The 20,555-nt window shown below is 40.4% G+C and overlaps 1 protein-coding gene across 2 annotated transcripts in view; it reads right to left on the bottom strand.

Annotated features, from left to right (window-relative positions):
- The window catches only part of GALNT7 (polypeptide N-acetylgalactosaminyltransferase 7), a 72,001-nt gene that overhangs the window by 22,024 nt on the left and 29,422 nt on the right, over window positions 1-20,555 (bottom strand). For both annotated transcript variants that reach the window (XM_065633862.1, XM_065633861.1), the window contains exons 2-3: window positions 18,415-18,872; window positions 2,646-2,812 (exon numbers count right to left, since the gene is read on the bottom strand). In XM_065633862.1, the coding sequence (XP_065489934.1) occupies window positions 2,646-2,812; window positions 18,415-18,872 (625 nt within the window). The remainder of the gene's footprint in view (window positions 1-2,645; window positions 2,813-18,414; window positions 18,873-20,555) is intronic.

The raw sequence follows: 20,555 nt of genomic DNA, 5'->3' as shown, positions 1-20,555 counted from the left end.
GTAAGGCATAACATATATAAGCTTCTCTGCAGCTGTAACTCCATTCTGATGAAAGAGGATTTCTCGTAAAGAAGGGCAGGCAGGGCTCTTTTTGAGCCAGTTTGCAACTGCTACGCTCTATTTTAATTTCATATCACTGGAGAAGGCTGCAGCTAAGGACAGCCACACCGAGCATGAGCAAACATCTACTCAGCCCAGCATGTCTGTCCCTCAACATTGGTCTCAAAGAGCGTAGATGCTTTTTGTCAGATGGAAAGGCAGAAATGAAGTGTGCAGTCTGAAAGCTGGTGGTGATGGAGAAAAATCCTGTATCTGTGCTGTCAGCACCGCTTTTCTTCTGGCTGAAAAAGCAAGAAGCCACCAGCAGCTCTGCTATGATTAAGAGTGTGTGTGTTTTACAGCTCTCCTGACAACTGGAGATCTCTTCAGGTGGCTTGGCACGCTCTGCAGCCCCTACCAGTTCATGCCTCTCTCTGGGGAGAAAGAGGTGGAGCAAGATTCTTCTCTCTCGGCCTTTTTTCATCTAGAATGCAATTTGAATTATTGAAATTAAGCTAATTATCTTTACCAAGTAATAGCCTAAAGCAATTTGAAGAATGATTATAGTCAAACAGTACACTTGCAGCAAGGTGTTCAGAGCCATTCCAGTCTGTGCTTGTTTTTCAGTTATATACACGTGAAAACTGGGTCTTGAGCTTGCTTTACTGAATTTTCTGATTCAAGAAAGTTATTTGTGAAGATGAAGTGTGGGAAATACAGGGACAAAGGTCTGCTGGATGTTATGTCCAGTCTAGCTGTATCTGCTAACCATTCATATACAGGCAGAGAGCACAAGCAAAGTTCTGTATTTCAAAACAAATTCATTAAATAAAGGCACTATTTTTCAAGAATCATTATACATTGAAAAACTGTAGTATGAGTTGTTATGCCAGACAAATTCGTTCCATGAATTAAATATACATAGCACAGAGTCAGCTACAACTCATCTGAAACCCAAGTAGTGAGTCCAATAATTAGTAAAAAAAAATGGTAGTTTTTCTAGAGACCATCAGTGTTATAGTGATTTTATACAGCTAACTCAGTCCTTGAATAGCTCTGAAGGGAAACTCTGATCTCAGCTGAAAAGGAAAAGCACAGCACATTGTCTGCTGACCGAATTATTAATATTATATCCCGCAGGAGAGAAGATATTTTTGTTTTATAGCATGTGTGCATATCTAAGCCAAATTCTCAAAAGCTGTAAAAGGATACAGGAGACTATAACGTAGTGTTCAGCATCTTTATTAGACTAAACCAGATGTAGTCAAGTTTACAATGCAAGTAACTTTTCCTATCCTGTAAAAACAAACAGAAGATGATACCTACCTACTGGTATGATGTAAAAATTAACATACAATAATTATTTAAAATAGTGATTTATACTCAAAAAGGCAACCTTGACTATGTGATGAGTTTGATTGAAAAATTCGTTGTGGGTATACCTGCAGAATACAACTCCAGTGAGGCTGGAACTGGGAGAAGCCCAGATCACTTGAAACAGAGAGTTTCAGAACAGAGTCATCTGCTTTCCATGCCACTACCCAACTCAGCTATTATAAAAACAAGAGGAGGGTAAAGTGTATGTACCCTATGCTGCTGACTACTGACTAGTTCAAACTTGCCCAGGCTCCTAAAAGCCACTATCGTCGCCATCTAGAAGAGACTCTCATCCTGCGCACTCAAAGTTATGTTTCTATTTATGTGTCTCTGTTTTTCTCTGTCAACTTCTATTCAAAAACTACTGCAATAAAATATCGCAGAACTTGCAGCTCTGATGCACTATTTTGAAATCTGTTTAAAGTTTAAAACAAGACAGATTTCCTCTATTTCAGTCACACTGTATCTCTAGTGTACCAATTTCAGTTCTTTTCTGTACTCAGCCTTGATTTGCATTAACATGGAAGACACCACCATTAAAGGAAAAAAGTCTGTGTATGTTTATAAAAATCACACCTAAGGACACACATCCTGACTATAAATCAGGACGGGAATGTATATTACAAAGGAAGAGGAAAAACTCTGGACTTCTGAAAATGTTGACATGCAGGACTCAAAGAAAGGCAGAAATTAAAACACACTTAAATTCCTAAAAGCCTCTCCCCCCAATAAGAAATAATAAACACCTTCAAGAGATGTTTAATTAAAAAAGAATATTGGCAATGAAAAAGAGATTGAAAATGGATCAGAATAATTCAATAGGCTTAGATATATATTTTATTATAGTGGGAAAAAATAAAAAAGAAAGGAATCTGGATTCCTGTACGGAATAAAGAAAAATTATTCCTAACAGGCTTAACTCAAACTCTTTTCTCTTAAAACTACACATTTGCACAAGAGCTAAGAGAGATAGGAGCCATCCCTGCTTTCTGCTATATACTACTCCACAAATGTGGACTAGAGCCGACTACAAATCCTGTATTTCAAACAGCTGAATACACATAAAGGATTGCCTCCTTTATGAAAGCAGTTAATTGGAAAAGAGCTTTCCCTTCACTGAAAACTAAAGGACTGTGAAGAAGTAACTTACTTTTCTTGCAGAGTCAACTGTTTTTAAAATGAACGAAGTTTCCTTTTCTACAAATAGTGCGTTAATATTCCAAATATACCTTTGTTGCTAAAATCATCAATCAGCACAATTTCCGCCAAGTATTTTCTTGGTGTTCTCTTAATGACACTGTGGACTGTTCTCATGAGCGTGGACCATCCTTCATTATGGAAGACAATGACAACGCTGGAGGTGAGCAGGTTTTCGTCATAATGCCAGTATTTGCATCTGTAAAAAGATTTGATTGTATTAGTTTCCACATTATGATTTACGGAACTGCTTAGCAACATCTTTGTGCAAATGAAATGTTCACTGATGGCTATCCTTCAGATTAAAGAGAAACAGGATATAAAATGCAGTATAGAGCTTCAGTGCATCGCTGAGGTACGGGGCCCAAAGAGCAGCTTGCTTCCAGCCAGCGAGCCTCTTCTCATCCTGAAGGAAAGAGCATGAAGCTGGTGAATGACGACTCCTGCCTCAAAAGACAGAGGCCTTTTCCTGTGTAGGTGCATGGCATCGCACAGATCCCACTGAGAGACATCCCTGCCACCACCACCACCTTGCTGCTTGTGTGGCCAGTAGAGAACTGGGGAAGAAAAGCCCCAAACAGCATCTGCCAAGATGAGGGTTCTCTCCAAACCATCAGATATCATGGTATGGGATGGACTGTGCATTTGGCTAATCTACTACAGTGATTTTCTTTTTTTTTCTTAAGCCTCTTTAAATCAGATTTATCATGTAGAAGGGCTGTCTGTGAAGTGTTTCTCTTGGCTTACACAGTCCACATGCAGAATCTGCATAATTAGCAAACTTAAAAACACAGTTGCAACAAGACAAAGTTTGTTAATTTCTGCCCTTTGACAATGAAATATATTTAAACATAATAATTTGCTACAAGTACAGCAGCAGCATGTGAAATGCTTATGCCAGCTGCTCTGCATAAAACTATCTCCAGTTGCAAAAACTGTCAGAAAAGTATAGCTACTCATGGGGAAAATGTAATCCCATGGCAGACAAGATGTGATCTTTACTATTATTCATGGTTAAACTTCCAGGTGTAACACACTAATGTAGCTAAAAAAAAAAAGTCACCAAACTCATTCAGGGTTCCAGCTTGGCACGCCATGAAAAGCACTCCTGTATCCATTTAAAACATTTTGCATTTCAATTTCACTGTGGACGTGGACTTGGGTCTTTTTTCCTGAGGGATTGCAGATGATTTAGAAACAAGCAATATGAGTAATCCAGTTCACACTTACCAGTATTTATTCATCACATTTATCAACAATGCATTTCATCTGCAGTTGTAACGTCCATTCCCCAACTGCACCCCTAAATGAGGCTGTTCACAGTCTCTCTAATTACAACCAGTCTAGGTATTTCCTGGAAGTCTCCCTACCATACCAGTAGCCCCTTTTCCAACTACAATAATACAATTCCTATCACCAAACCCAGAGACACAGCACTTTTGATATAAACGGGCAAAAGTCTTCCTTTTTTTGTTTTTTGGCAAGTAAAGTCTCTACTAGAATCTGACTTTTCAAAGACAACTATCATGTATTAAGAAATTGTGCTTAACAAATATAAACTTTTAAACTCACGGACAAACAAACTTCCATAGTTATATTTCTCTATATAAAATAAAAAGCTTAAATGCACAGAAGCATTCCTGTGTTTCAAAAGAAAGTACCTTAATCATCAGAAATCACCAGAGTTTCTGAAACTAAGTTAAGTTAAATGTGGAAAGAACTCTGATAACAGATCTAACAGGTATTTAAAGAGCATTTCTTTGGTGAAGAAGGACATATTTCACTTATTTTCAGGGAACAGTATCAATATACGTTTCTCACCCACCAGAAAAAAAAAAGTTAGAAACATAGTATTAATTTTAGTCCTGTGGAAAAAGCAAATTACAGAATCAAACCAGTCTGTAACTAAGTCTGATCTAATACAGGCATTTCTTCTCTTAGGCATAGTAAGAGACCTCTGAAACAGCACGATCTTTACAAGCACAGTTTACTGACTAAAACCCTCCAGCTTGATTATTTTTATGCCTGAAGTAGCTGCAGCTAATCTGATTTATAAGCTACCAATACACAAGTGCTAGACTGACTGTTCAAAGTGCATGGCTCAGGCCACCGATGCCTTCCTTCCACAGATCCCTCTCAGAAGACTTCAGCTGATTACAGATTGCAATAACTCCATTTGTAGCATAAGCATTTAAGCTGTCGACAACTTCTTTAGCCATTGCAGAGATAAAATGGATATGCTACCTAGGTGCATTAAGATTAATAATAGAACCATGTTGCTTCGCACATGCGTTCACACGGATTAATTCTGGTGATAGTGGTGTTAAAATGGAGGAAAATGAGGTGTTAAACATTCAAAATTGGCATGCCAGCTGAAGGCCATTCAAGAGTTCGATGTAAAAAAGGCAGTGGAAATTACTAGCACCTTTTGCCTCAGAGGAGAACGCAGTTTGTGACACAGGTTGCGCTGTGCTGCTGATCTGCACCTTCAGCAGTTTGCCTCGGAAACTTTTTTGCTCTCCAATTAAAAAGACAGACAGCTACAACATTTCAGACTGCCTTCAACAACAAACAAAACAAAACAAACACTGCAAAAGCCCCCAAATCTTTTGGTTGCTTATTTCCCCCACTTCCTGAAGTACAGGTAAGTCATATTTAGGAAGAAAATGGTGAAGAGCCTAAGAATGAAACATAGTAAGTAATTTAACATAAATTTAAAAAGCCAAAGCTATTACAAAAGCCTGAATTGAACAACACATCTGTGAGCAATTTATAAGCGTTTTTTGATCTGTATTTAATACATTTAAAAAGTATAAACCCAGAGGTCTAGACAGGCTTTTTGCTACCTATCCAGCTTAATCTCCTGAAATCTGTCATCACATTTTACTTTTTAAACTTGAAAAATTATGTGTTGCTAAATGTGCTATTTGCAAGCCATAAAAGCACTACATTTATACCTCTAGTAAGATCATACTTTTAGCTTTTTCCAGAGGCTTTATTTCACTTATTGGACAGTCCACAGACTGAGTCATCAAGCCCATAAACTGCAAGAGGCTGCAGTACCTCCAATGCACAATCTTGTCTCTCATCTTGCATTCAGAACCAGAGGTTTGAAACATGGTAGGTTTTTTAGATGCAAAAAAACTAAGAAATATTTTAACCTCTGCAGCAATCTTTTTTTTTTTTCCCCAAGAAATGCGAATGTTGCTCAAGTGTTTGAGAGACAGAACTCGTTTCCTTGCATCCACAGGGAAGGAAGCGGGACGAGCCTTTCTTCAGTGGAGCAGCACTGACATCCAGTGGTTGGCAACCCAAATACCAGGAAACTATAAACGCATTTTCCTTGTGTTTGAAGCTGAATTTTACAGCACTAGTTTCCCTGTAAATGTTGGGCACCAGAAAAGGAAAATAAAAAGCCTGAATTTCCAGACTCATGCTTCAGGTTTAGAAGAGAGGGTCAAATAGATATGGGTGTCCAGGAAAAGCTGCAAGCCGTCGAAAACTGGCATGGGCGGATTCAAAATACAGACGGGTCTGTAAAAAGAGGACTAATACATTTCAACCTCCAGCTGCAACCCCCGGGTGCTGTCCTGCCCACATACAGTAGGACGGTGCCCTTGCAGGTGCAGCCTGCAGGGCAGCTGTGCTCATATGCTGTGAACCAAATTAAGTAAACAAACTAAAAAAAATTTATTTTGAATTCATATTGGCAGAGCTGAGAAGATGGCACATTGCAGCAGATACGCAGGAATGAGAAGGTAGCATCCTTAAGCTAGTCTTCCCTCTAGAGACTTCGCATCGCTTTTCCTGAGCCCTATGAAGAGTTATTGTACATGGCAGGAAGTAGCAGGTGGGCACAGCTCTGAAGGGCTGGCAACACAGTGAAGTGCAGCTCTGTTTGCTTCCTCTCCTCAGGCAACTCATGGGTGAAAGGAAGCAACACCTTCAGATCGGTCCATGAATAAAAACCTCCCATCCCTAAATCAGTACTGGTAATACTTAGCAAAACCATGGACTGACTCAACACTAGAGCAAGAACAAACCTTTTGAAAAATAGTGATCCGATGGAGAAACAGTGAGTAATGTTTCTTCTATTAGCCTGCATACTTAAGATGTGACTTAGTCCTATTCCCTCTCCACCCCTGGGAGGGAACAGCACTGTTGGAGACTGTGCCACACCAAGACCATTGTCCCTCCATCACAAAGTTGTGCATCAGCCACAGCAAGACAGGAACCTTTTTACAGGGGACCCTTCCGCACAACAAGCTAGACATCTGGGCTGGAACGCTCCTTGGCTTGAGGAAGTTTCTGCTCTTACAGCTTTGTATGCTATTTGTTGGCTTGCTCTTACTGATGTCCCCCGGCCCCACAAATGTGATGGTGGATGCATGCTCCAAGGACTGGATGACCCTGCAGCCTCCCTGTTAGCCACCACCACAGCTGCAGATGTAGGCTCAAATGTCCTCAGGCTGAAAAAAGCCCAGGCTAGAGGCTGCTTCTCCTGGAAGAGTAATTCAGCCATCAGGCAAAAACACAAGTGAATAAGGAGGACACCTGAACAGCAATTTAAGGGTGAGCCCCAATCAGATAGATACTTAGAGGGCAACTTGAGATCTTGAGCCAACAGAACTGCTTCTCATGTCATCCTGAACTCCCAACATCCCTATCACACCAGCACCTAAGCTTCAGAGAAAAGTAAGAGACATCATGGCTGGAATCAACTCCCTATCCTGATACTATCTTCCTCAAGTCAACTATCTAACTAGCACCTGCGCTTACCAAAGGCACATCAGTCCCTTCCCTGGATTTTAAAGCACTGTACTTGTGTGCTCAGACCAAAACGCAGCATCACACAGTTCTCTGAGACAGCAGGCAGCTGCCATCACATCCCAGCTCCTGAGAACCTCGAGTCAGCTGTTCCAAGCTGAGAGCCCTGAATCAGTACAAAGCTGAAAGTCTCAATTTAGCATTTATCTAGAAATTGTGATCGGCGTTAAAAAATGGAATCTCTCTTCTCCATTAATATAAAACTGTTCACAATTTTAAATTGTATTTTAAGTTTCAGTTCATGTTTAAAGTGGTATGAGATTCGTAGTGATACCAATTATCATCTGCTGATAACTGATTTATAATGCATCTATTTTTTCCTCGCTCTTTGAGAGGGCCTAGCACTGGCAGAGCCCAAGAATAAATTAGGAGTTCTGTTGTAATTTGCAGCTTCCTTTTCTAGTGAGCCCTGTTTCTTATCTTTTAAGGAGACAGTCATTCAGCAGACAGCATGCTGTTTACATATTTAATACTGAATTCAGGGCTGCTTTAAGTCAGCAGCTTATTATGATTACCGCAGTAAACTGCATCTACCTCCTAGGAAGATGGATGAGAGTTTCTTTCACAAAAGACTTTCAACACTTTGCTTGTCTGTACAGTTGACACCAACCATCAGGGTCCTAGCTGAGACCGACTGCTCGATGCCTGCAAGTCAGAGTGATCATTGCCTAAATCTAGAGGAGACAGAGACAGATTACAGAGCTGGGCACTTCTTTGTTAAGATATGACTAAGTAAATCTAATGTTAATACCAGATTTGTTACCTGTGAAGCCTTACAGGGTATTTTTATGCATCATCAACATCAATATAAGATTATAGTGGTCAACTTACAAAACAGAGGTTCTGGAAGAGAAGTAGACAGATAACCCCCAAAAAGGACAGTTTCTTCAGCTAAGATTGTTTTGTTTGGTTGTTGTTTTGTTTGTTTTTCATTTTAATTTTTTTATTTTCTCCTTCAGCAGACAGCAGCAAAACCCCTGCCGCACACTACCTAACAGCTTATACCTACACTGAAACAGAACTTCCCATTTTTACAATAGCTACAAGCTTTACTGATTTCCATTCCTGAAGGAGCCCGCAAGGCTATGTGACTAAATTTTGTTATTAGTGCTCCCAGAAGCACAAGCTACATCTCCTACCACACCTCTAAAAGTGCCATGACACAAATTCAGGGCCAAGGTTTGTACAGAGACCCAACATTAGAGCCAATAGGAAAATTAAAGGAATAAACTTTGCTTTTTTTTTTTTTTTTTTAATCACAAGATCGTCTGTATGCTTCTAAGAAGTTACAATTCACTGTATATGGCAATTCTCATCATTTCTCCATCGAGGTGGGCACTATTTTGGGAGGTTGTGGCTTGATGCATTTGCCTATGTACAGCTCTAAAGAGTCCACCTGTATATAATTTTGGATTTATTAAATGCTGATAGGTTTTACCTAATATAATAAACAAAAGGCTAGAAAGAAGCTTGGGGCAGTGGGCTCAGTCGCACAGGAATGCTTTATTTCCGCCATGCCTTGCTCATCAGATATTTTACCCTGAACTTCCTGCCCATGCTCAGGTGGACTGAATTAGAATTTACACCATGCAAGTTTGTTTAAATGCTCTACCACCATAAGTTCTGGTTAACAGGAACAAGGCAGAGCATAAGAAGTTACTTTAATTTGTAGCAGAAGTTAATTTAATTTAATCTACATTCACATTACAATTTATTTGACAGAACACTTCCTCCACTTGCCCCAAAATTTCTAGGATGAAGATGGCACCCACAGGGTTACACAGGCAGCTGCAGGAAACCTCTCAGGCTCTTCTCTGCCCCCTCCCCTCTAAAGTCAGGGTTTAAGAATTTAAATATACTCCAGGCACCGCACTACACATCTTTGTTGAATTCAGAGGTCCTGTTCAGAGCTTGGTCTTCTCATTTCAGATGAACACACACTGGTAAGTAAATCCAACTACAGATAATACACTCGATGCCTCTGCCAACTTCTTTGCACTCGCCAGGTGAACGATAATATTTGTCTGTCGAAACTTAAAATTCAAAATGCTAGCAGCCAACACTAAAGAGACACAGGATCCATCTTTGCTGTCATTTTCAATATTGGGACCTGAAATGTTAGCAGAAAAGGCTTTGTTTTGCTTTAATTATAAGGCCTGGAATTCAAATCTTTCCTGACCACAAGGAGATGCTCTGTGAATACATGGCTAATTACATTTTAAATGCTTTTTTTCCTCCAGGAGTCTTGCCAGCAGTAAGGCAGCTGATAACCTGCAGTGGAAAGCCAGCCCTCCTGATTCTGTTTGACCAGTATAATTCACCTGATTCTCAACCTCAGCTCTCAGTGAGGCACACAAAGATCTATGTGCATACCACAAAATTAGTTTTCTTGGTTACAAAACAGTTCCAGTGTACTATGTGGCAGCTGAATAAAAGATTTTCCCAAGGTACCATGTGAAATGAAACCAAGTCCCTAAAGCTCCATTTCCAATGACACAGATACTAACAGTAATTACTGAAAGCTTATTTTGTGTAACAGTATCGAATATGTAATTTGCACAGTGCTATAATTAAGGAACTAATCACATTCCTGAAGAAAGCAGGCTCCACTCCAGAGCTTTTCTATTCAATCTCCTTGGCTACTGGACAGCTAGCTATTTACTGTAAGAGACCAGATTAAATTAATGTTATTTGCCCAGAGTAAAAAGACCATCCATTTCTAATGTGGAGCCAAGATTCATCTGCCTTATTTCATACACTGAATAATTGTTTATAACTGAAGATTTTGGTATTTTTTTCAACTCCAGTCCAGCACTAAAAAATTTCTGTACAGTTTGACACTTTTAAAAGTACTTGGACCAACTGAAGGGTTCAAGCTGTCACCATCAAACTATGATAGAAAAAATATCTTTACTAACATCTCTGCTTTACTAACACATAGCTCCATATGTATGCATTCTTAACTAAAGTCAGAAATCTTTATTTTTGGCAAGAATTGTTTCCCTTGCTTGCACTAAAAATAATTAAAAACTAGAACAAACGCCCTTCAAAACTACATGTATGATTTTTAAAAACAAGCCAATTGTCATTTCCTTTTGATTTGTTTTATAAAATGTCATGAGCTGCAAAAACAGTTATCCAAAAATACATTTCTGTACACAAGGAGCATTGTACTCAGGCAAGGAAGAGTTACTTTCTCAGGTTTTTCTACAAAAGCTTGTTGCCAGTTGTTCCACTTGAAGTAAAAAAAAGTAACCCCTGACAACAGATCCAATTATTCAAGTACAAATTTGTTGGCCCAGGGGGCATGCCCTGTAACAGAAATAACGTCATTAAAAAGGAAAAGTCAAACTACATAATCCACGGAAGGAAAACACACTTAAAAATATTTATTTTGCCATGATCAGACTGACAGATGTGTGTGGGTGATGGAGCTGAAATTCTGGCTCATGCTGGTGAACAGACAGCAGTTATCTATTGTCATATTGAAAAAAAAAAAATCCAGCAATAGATTAATTTGTCTCATGCCATAAACATTCACAAAGAGTCATGATGCTTCCTCTCCCAGTCAAACTACTCAGGATAAAATTCCTGCAACATTTATCAAAAGAAGCTGTCAAAAAAAAAAAATCTATCTTAAATAGAGTCATAATACTAAAACCCTCTGGGTCAGTAAGAATAATTTGTAAGCAAGTCTTCCATGGGTTGGATAACAACAGCATATCAAGCCTGAGCAAAGCATGTTGAGCTCCGCTCCTTTCTTACAGCCAACACAATTAATTACCCTAGCATGAAATCTGATCAACAGTACGAACATCCCTGGCTTAAGGGCTCTGCAGTAATACACATTAGTTAATAGGACACATAAGGAGTTTCACAGAACACTTACAATATACTTTAAAAGAACGCTTCTTGCCTTAAATTTCAACCCAAAGTGCAATAAATATGACCCAAACCCAGCAAAATATACCAATGGAAACAGCAGATATGGATGGGAATGTTCTTCTGTGAAAGTGAGCTTCATGAAGAAAAACTTGCATTGCTTCCTATCATTTTTGAGATAAACTACAAAGAGACTACTGTAACTAATGCGTTGTAGATATGTATTTTTTTAGAAATACTGAATGCAGATTCTTTGGCACAACTCACATTGCCTTGGTCTCATATAACCAGGTGCAGCTCTTGGAATGAACCATACACCAGACAGCCACACTTCTCAGAGCCCCACACTTGCACTCATCAGTGGTTTTGTCCATCAGGCAGTTTTCTCCTCCTTTTTGACTCTTCCATAAAGAAACCATTATGTAAATATTTACTAACATCTGCCGTGAGAAGTTAATGATTTCAGGTGTTACAACTTTGCCACAAAGAGCCCAAAAATGGCTTCTTTCAGGACAACCTCCCCAAGACACAGGAACAGCCCATTCCCACATGCAGTAAGTCAAAGAGACATGGCAGAGAGCCCACCTGGCTGTATCAGGAACTCCTGATGGAGCTCCAACGCAGAAAGGAAGAGTAGGCAAGGTAGATGCACGGATGGCTACCCAGGAGTACAGAAATATTGCCTGAGCACATGCAGAGAATTAAATTATGTGCCATCCCTGGAAATGTTCAAGGCCAGGCTGGACAGGGCTCTGAGCAACCTGATCTAGTTGCAGATGTCCCTGCTCATTGCAGGGGGGTTGGACTAGATGACCTTTGAAGGTCCCTTCCAAGGTCCCAGCATGTTTTGAATTCATTAGTAGCCCATTAAATTTTTGGAATAGATTCTCTTTCTCTAAAATAATCCAGAACTAGATTATTAGAGCTTAAATGTGTCAGGGATCTTCTAGTGACAACAAAGGGAAGCCATTGATCCAACCATGCAGAAGCACCAGCTGCCCAAGCAGGACTTGGGCAGAACCTGGGACACGTATGGAGGAACTGGAGCACCTGAGAGGACAGGAGACACAGATAGGAGACTTCCACTGCCTCAGGGGACACAGTAAGTACAAACTGTGCTCCAGAGACTGCCACTTCAGGCACCACTAGTCAGTGTTTCTAGCAGGCAGGACATCAGAGAACCCATCAGAGATGCAGCACATTGTGAGTCCTCCGCATGATGTGGAGCTCAGCTGAAGACATACCTGTGTAGGAGCCACACTTTAATTGTGGCCACAACACAAGGAAGTTCTGATGCCAAAAGAAAGGTGTCCTAGTAACACCTCCCTTTGAAAAGGGGAACTATAAGTGAGTTGGCTTATTGAAAAGATAAACTAAGGGTAAAAAGCCTTCAGGTAGCACACAGCTTTTTCAAAGATACCATATTAGAAGCTGAGAGTGTTTATCATTAATCATTAAAAAAAGCCTAAAGAGAAACTAGGCAAAGCCAGCATGATTAAAAACCAGATGCTATTAGCAGTAAGATAGACATTCTTTGAATGCACAGGGTGGTGTCCAAACAAGGAATACAGAAATGAGCACTAATGCAGACAAACTGAATGTAAACAGTAAGATTGGTTAAAAAAAAAAAAAAAAAGTTGAGACATAGCTTACTGAAGCATAAAAGCTGCTATTGAAATATTTTTTTTTTTCAAACACAAGTAGGATGCCTGCCAGAAAGTCTGTTGGGCTGATAGATGATCAAAATGAAAAGAGACCACTTCAGAAGCAGGAAAGCTAAATTAAGTATTTCCGTTGAACTCGCAGCAGTGACCAACGCCAGACACCCAGTGAAGAGAACAAAACCAGAGCAAGGACACAGTGATACCTCCCACTACATGTTCCTACCTACAGCTACCTAGAGCTTAGGGACTTTGTAATTCAGAAATAACGGATTTCTGCATAATAGCTTCTACTGGATTTTTCTACCATGAATAGCCTAATTGCTTTTTTCTTTTTTCTTCCTTTTTTTTTTCCTTAAACCCAATACTTACAAGAGAATGCAACGTAAATTGACATACTAGTGTGATGTACAACTATTACTGACACCAGCCTTGTTATCAAGCAAATAGGAGGAAAACATGACAGCAATTTTTATAAAAGGGCCCTGGGGAGCTAAAGAATTTCTGACCACTAAGTATAACTTCTGCGTTGAAAAGAAGTTAGTAATAAATAATAAAATTAGTAAACCATAGACGCAACTTTTCCGGAAAAAAGCCATGTTGCAGAAACATCATCTTTTGAAGAAATAAACTATGTGGCTGCGGGTGAGCCCATTAATAGAGTAACTGAATTTTGAAAGCCTTTGATGAGGTTCTTTGCTTTCTTTACAGTAAAAAGTTCTCCATCAAAGTATGGCAGGCTAAGATGGAAGATCTCTCAGATTAATAACTGCTACAGTGTAAAAATTGCCTATACATTCCCATTTTTTTAAGGGAGTTTGTGACTGTAGCATTGTGAGTATCTGTGCTGGGAGCCAAGCTGTTCACCTCCTCTCCCAGGTCATGACTGAATAATAAAAATTTTATTGGTAGTTGCAATTAAAACAACTATAAAGAGCTGCAGAATAATTCAAGGACACTACTGAGGAAATGAGCTGGCAGGAGAGCTCATTGCAAATGCAAATGAATTTATATGGAGTGTTAGATCACTCTTAGCAGGTCTACTCAGTGATAGACCCCAAATTTCACATTACCACTCAAAAAAAAAGAAAACCATCTTGGAATCAAACATGGGTAGCTTTTTGATTCTTTTATCTCAGAGTTAACAAAAGGGCAAATAGAATGGCAGGAATAACAATGAAGTAATTTGAAACATTTATATAGCAGGTTGATGTAGGTATCTCTGATATTGCCATACCACAGGACAGCAGAGTAATAGAGGTACTTGACAGCATCTGGGAGGAGAGGTTAAACAAACACCATGTTCTTCAGCCTGGAAAAAGTCACTGATTCAGGATGTCATTAATTCAAAGAGTATAAATGCATTTAGAAGACAAGTCTGTGCACAGAATAAGGTCTATGAAGCATGACAATCCTGCCGCAATTTTTGGCTCACACGTCCCAGCCCACTGGTTGCCAGGAATGAAACTTAGTCCCTCTTTGTATGTTTTCTTCCAAGCACATGTTACTGAGCTAGAGCTAAGACTGTCAAGAAAAATGATCTGTGGTCAGACCCAGTATAGCTGTATTTTTTAAATTTCATTGCTTTTTAAAATACTTTGGACGAGTGGCTTACTATGCTGGAAAAACAACCCAGTTCTTGTCCTCCCTAGCAGCAATTCTCTTCAGTTATGACTTTTTTTTTCTTTTTAAGAGGACACACCTTGTTACTGACAGCATTCATCCTCAAACTTAGGTCCATTTTTTATTTCCCTAGCGTGGTGTGTTTATCTCGAATCCAAGATCATCCAGAAGCCTTATCACTCTATATTTACTTCAGCTCTACCTCTGTGCAGACTCTTGATCGCAAAAAAGGGAAATAAGAAAATCCAGGGAGCAATCAAATTAATATCCTTCTTCCCTAAAGCTAACATTAGTTTTATCACGGGTCTGCTAGGAGGCAAACAACATGTAAAATTCAATATAAATGACTGCTCTTAAAAGTAAAAGGCTGACACCTATCAGGACAATTACAAAAATATCAAAAAATTGTAAAAATCACCCAAGTTTTAAGAAAAAGTTGTCTTCCAGCAATTGTACAGAGGTTTTGGGCAGGGCCTGCTAAGACTACTCCTTTACAACTAGAAATGAGGTCGAAAGCAGGTGTTGCTCCATTTAAACACAGGTTATGCTTCCCCTGGCCCTCCTGCAGAGTCCTGAAAGGCTGTAGAGAGATAATGGCATCTTTGAAATTTTGTACACTGACTTTTACATATCTCCATACATTCCAGATTTTCTTTAGCCAAACCTATAACTTGCTATATGCCAACAGAAGTGCTTGGCTTCAACCTTGAAACAGATTGGGTAAAATCCATGAGGCAAGAGTATCCAGTACTGGCAAAACCAAAATAATCTGATGCACCTGACAAAAAATTTTAGCATGCCATCCAACATTATTCCTCTCTACAAGGTGCAGCAAGAGTTAAGGTTTTTTACGGCAGCTGAGAGTGCCCAGAACCACCAGCAAATTTCCTACTGACTCAGTAAGGGCAGCTGGTAAATCATCTTGGCAACGTGTCCGGCTCCAAAGTCAAATCTAAACATAGCAGAATTGAATCCCCCTTTATTAGCATTTCTTCCCTCTTCCCCCTCCAGCAGGGACAAGCCCTAAGGCTGTGTGGCTTTTAAGCTGAGAGAGACAGTTTTTGCAGCACTATTCCCCTCCCGCTAGCACTGCCTGGGAAAGCATTTGGCATCCTTCACTGAACAAACCTCACTACTTAGAGTGATACTTCAAAATTTTGATGCCTAAAGGAGAAGGTGGCTGAAGCGAGGTCTACCTGGATTTGAATGTCTATGAACAAGCAATCCAGTTTTTGCCTGACATCTTCAATTAGCAATGCCAAGATAACATTAACCAAAAAAAAATTATACTGCACTTCAGTAGGATTAAACTGGATGTTGACCAGCCTTACCAACCAAAATGGCTTCTGGACTTATAAACAGATCAGTGGGAAGAAAATAAATAGTGTATCCACAACAGGCAATGTGCTACCTTTTGCTGCATTTCTCACCAGTATTGGGGGATGAGCAGGAAAGTGAGTATGTTGATACCTGAAAATGCGGAGCAATATCGGCCAATTTTACATTGCTTCCCCTCTCTTCTGCCATTCCCAGGAGATATACAGAAGCTATAAACCTTTAACCTATTTAGGGCAACTGCATGCACCCCAAGTATTCAATACATTAAAAAATTGGTATAGAGTTGTCTGAAAGATGCCTTTTGTTCACATTGCTTTTCATGCTGTTTTGTTTGCTTGCTCAGAATATTAAATAATAAAACCTAACTTTGATATGAGCTGCTGGCTTTGAGCTCCATGGAAGATTTATCTGCAACTGTGCTTGCAGGCAACTGTTTCTAAAATTAATCTTTTCTGCTCTGATCACGGGTATCCCTCCTATTCCTCAAAGTATGCCAAGTATTTAATTCTTCCTTGGTAATTTCTATTTATTACTTCTGTTCTGAAGGAGAGCAAAGAAATTCTGTAGGTGTGGAACTCTGTAGCAGACAGGTATGCTCCCTGGTGCCCTCCACCTTGGGGAAAAATAGATGGGAGGGAGTAGTTGAGCTCTGCTGCCAAAGATATGACTGCTAGCCTGGGCAGGAACAGCCCGGTCCCACCTTCAGATGACACGCTGCCATTTCTGCTTCGCTGTCCTTGTGGAGCTGAGAGCGAGGAGAGGAGGGTGCTTCCACATCCTTCCCTCATCTCTCTTTAGGGAAGGCAGAGCCAAACCGAGCTCTGCTAATGTGAACTCCGGCCATTGGCTCCCCTCTGCTCAGTTCATCACAGCACGGGAAAATGGGTTTTTTTCCTCTGTGCTTCCTTAGTCCTGTTGCCTCCTACAAAGGGGGCTGCAAATGCCTCAGCAGAAGCAGCAGTGCCTAGGGAATAACCTCTCTAAAAGAAAACGCCTACACAAGTTACCCAAATCATTTCTTCCCCTTCAGAAAGATCTCCTTAGCATAGAGGTCCGACTGCCGACCTCAGCGAAGAAAGAAAACTCAAGTGAACCCCAGGACAGGCAGTGCTTCCTCACCACCGGCAGCAGATGGGCACGGCACTCTCCTCCAGCTGCCAGCAAATGGAAACCTTCGGTAAATCACCCAAGGAACACGGCACAAAAAGAAGGGAAACACTGTACTCGGTGCGCTTCATCCGCTTTCAATGAGCGCTCACCAGGTAGTAAGTCCAAGCAGCCATACATGCAGAGGCGTGAGTCAGAGTCACAGCTGGCCAGTTCTCTCCTGCCTTACAAAATGGAAAAACACCCACTATAAAAGGCCATAGCAGAACCCCAGTGACCAAACAGATCAGCTACCACAGCTGGAAACATAAAACCCAGAGGCTGCTGGCACCCCATCCAGGTATCAGCACAGCTCCATTGCTAGGGATAAACGAGAAAACAGGCAAGTACCTCATATTATCATATTTAAATTCATGTACTCTGCCTTGCAAATGCAAAACCAACAAAAAAACCCCAACAGCAGCAACAAAAAACCACAACCAAAAAACCCCAACCAGTCAGTTTGCTCAGAAACTCATCCTTAGCTGATATTTAACAAGGAAAATTATATCAATGCAGACTAGCCTGAGGGTAAATTTGGCTCCATATTTGCCAAAGATCAGAAGAGACTGTGTAAACCTGGTAGTAATCACTGAGTAAATGTTAATAATTTCCCAGAACTTCTCCACACCAAAGCAAACATTTTCCCAGCAAGTAAAACAAAAAAGTTGGTTTGTTTTCTTTTGTTTGTTTTGTTTTTTTCCCAAGACAGCTTCCTTCTTTCTAACAAATGTGGTGAGGAACTGTTACAAGACTACTCTTCTATTAGCTCCAAACCCCAAACACCATTATGGCAGATCTATACTTCTGTTAATGCAGGTGATTAAGTAGAGTTGTTTAAAGGCAACAATATTGCTTTGTTTCTGTTCTCTCTCTTTTTTTTTTTTTTTACAGTTTTTTAAAGCATTGGAGTGAAACCAAACGAGAATAAACTAACTGTAGTATAGGAGCTTCTGCATGATATAATAAAGAAAATAATTCTTTCTTAAAAACAAATATTAGTAAGTTATGCATTAAGAAAATTTGACTATGAAGACTGTGGCTGAACATGGAACATGCCAATACATGCAATTAGGCACTAAAACGGATGACTTCAGAGACAAACCAATATAGACTAAATATTCATGGAAGAAATAATCAGAATAGCATTAAGAATAATATACAGAAACATTTAGTATAGTACAGCACTCTTGCCTGTCAGGACATGAAGCCTTAATTATTTGGCCTAATTAATAATATTATTTTAAGCATTGATTAGGATATATGAAAATAAAATAATTAAATCCTGTAAAAACAGAACTAAAAGAAAACAAAGTTTGCTTACTCTTCTTGACGCAAGTCATTAACGCTCCGATCTAGTGAGATCATATCACTTGCCACCATATTAAACCCAAACTCTTTAATGCTGGCTTGAATGGATTCTTTGTAATCTGGTCCTAAAACATATGGCTTCGCTTCCTCTCCAGGGCCACCAACAACTCCATGAGGCTCAGGTTCTTTGGGTTCAAAATTACCAAGGACTCCAGGTCGTAAAACAGGATCTCGGTATACAAATGTCTGAGGCTTAAATGTGAGATACTGCCTCTGGATGATGTTTTGCTGTTTGTCATCACCACCACCATGATGATTTAGTTCATTTTTGGCCTTATTTTTCCTTCGAATGGATTCCAAGTCTACTTCCACACCTTCGACATGAGGCCAAGGTACCACAGGTTTGAACTTCTCATTTCCTTGTCCATGGTCTCCTTTGTTTGGCATGGGTCTGTTGGCTTCCTTGTCATCCTATATGTACACACAGAGAAACAGCAGGAGATAAATTGATGGCCATTTATTTGAATCTAGTACTTTAACGCATTGAGAGTTGGTACTAAATATATGTTAAGCAAGAAGGGAGAAGTCTCTGTTAGGGGGCTGAATCAACACATTTTACTAAAGCTGGAGGACATCACCAATTGGTGTCCACACTTACCTTGGTGAATGGGTCCTGGAAATGGCTTAATGCCCAAAGCATTCCCAAAGACCAAATAGCCACATAGGACACGTTAACTTGCACATAGCTCAAGCTACACACCAAACCAACGTGCCCCAGCAGGGAGCACTGACAGAGCATTTTAGGCAGGAGAGGGTGGTACGGAGGCAGAGGATGCTGTCCTCTGTAGTGCAACGTTGTCTGCCTCCATACCAATCCACGTCTAATCCCCATCCTTCACCCCTCCCAGACTTGCTCCCACCAAGTATTGCTCCCTCTGCTGCAACAGCAGCCCCGTTTTTAAGGCCACAAGGTTAAGTTGAAGGCATCTCAAAAATGAGATGCAGCCCTGATCTGATCTGCTGCATGGCCAGACAGGCCTGGAGAAGCAGTGTTGGGGCAGAAGAGCTGTCACAGTCACTGGCACCAGTACCTCCTGCATCCTTCTTTAAAAGAACTTCACCATTTTACAGCACTCCTCCCTGCCTCCCCACCAAGAGATCTGAAGTTCTCACTGAGAAGAAAGGCTGGGATTTTGAAACTGTTTGGCATTTTCAGTGATTGGCGAGGTTGGTGGGGTTAGAGCAAGGGTGGGTGATTTTGGAAGAAACTGGACAGAAAGGCTCTGAAGTGTGTGAGTGTGATGTCTCCAGAGCACAACAGCCCCACCCATGAATGCTCCTCAAAACATACACTCACTGCTTTTTCCAATACTACTGTCCAAGAGGACAACAGAGAAACATTGCTGGAAGTTTAGACTTTCTGCTAAAATTATCTATTTGTAAACAAAACATGTTTAGATCACACCGAAATCTGCAGAGAACACCACACACATTTTAGCCATGTCTCACTATCTATTCACAAATACAGAAACAAACAGCTGAGATCAGAAGGATGTCACCTATTAAAACCTGCTGGAGGCAGGGATAGCTTCGCAGTTAGATCAGGTTTCTCAGAGGCTCGTCCTGCCACACCCCAAAAACCTCCAGCTTCTCTGGACAACCTGTTCCAGCTGCTTGACCAGTCTTACAGTAAAGGTATTTTTCTTCATACCTTAGGAGAAGGTTTTTGGTTTGTTGTTGTTGGTTTTTTTTGTTTTGGCTTTTTCAGTGTGCCCCCCTGAGAAGATTTTATTTCCATTTTCTTTGTAACCTCACTTTTTGAGGGTAAAAACATGCAATTAGATTCCCCATTAGACTTTTCTCCAGCCAAACCAAGCTTAGCTCCTCTACCTTTTCCATGACCGTGTCATGTGCTGCAGCCCTCTAACCTCCTTAGCAGGTCTTTGCTAGGTCATCTCCATCTGTTCACACCTCTCTCCTGTGCTGGGCAGCGCAGGAGGACAAACCAGACACGGCGCTCCAGACACAGACTTGTTAATGCCACGTGTCGGGAAACAAACCACATCCCTTTGCTAAGCTCTTCCTAGTCTAACCCAGTATGCGGTTTGCCTTTACTGCAGCAGGGGCACAACGCTGACTCACATCCTTGTTTAA

This window comes from Caloenas nicobarica, chromosome 4 (genome assembly GCF_036013445.1).
Source record: "Caloenas nicobarica isolate bCalNic1 chromosome 4, bCalNic1.hap1, whole genome shotgun sequence".
Taxonomy (NCBI): domain Eukaryota; kingdom Metazoa; phylum Chordata; class Aves; order Columbiformes; family Columbidae; genus Caloenas; species Caloenas nicobarica.
The sequence above is the reverse complement of the archived record's forward strand: the minus strand, read 5'-3'. Positions and strand labels throughout refer to the sequence as shown.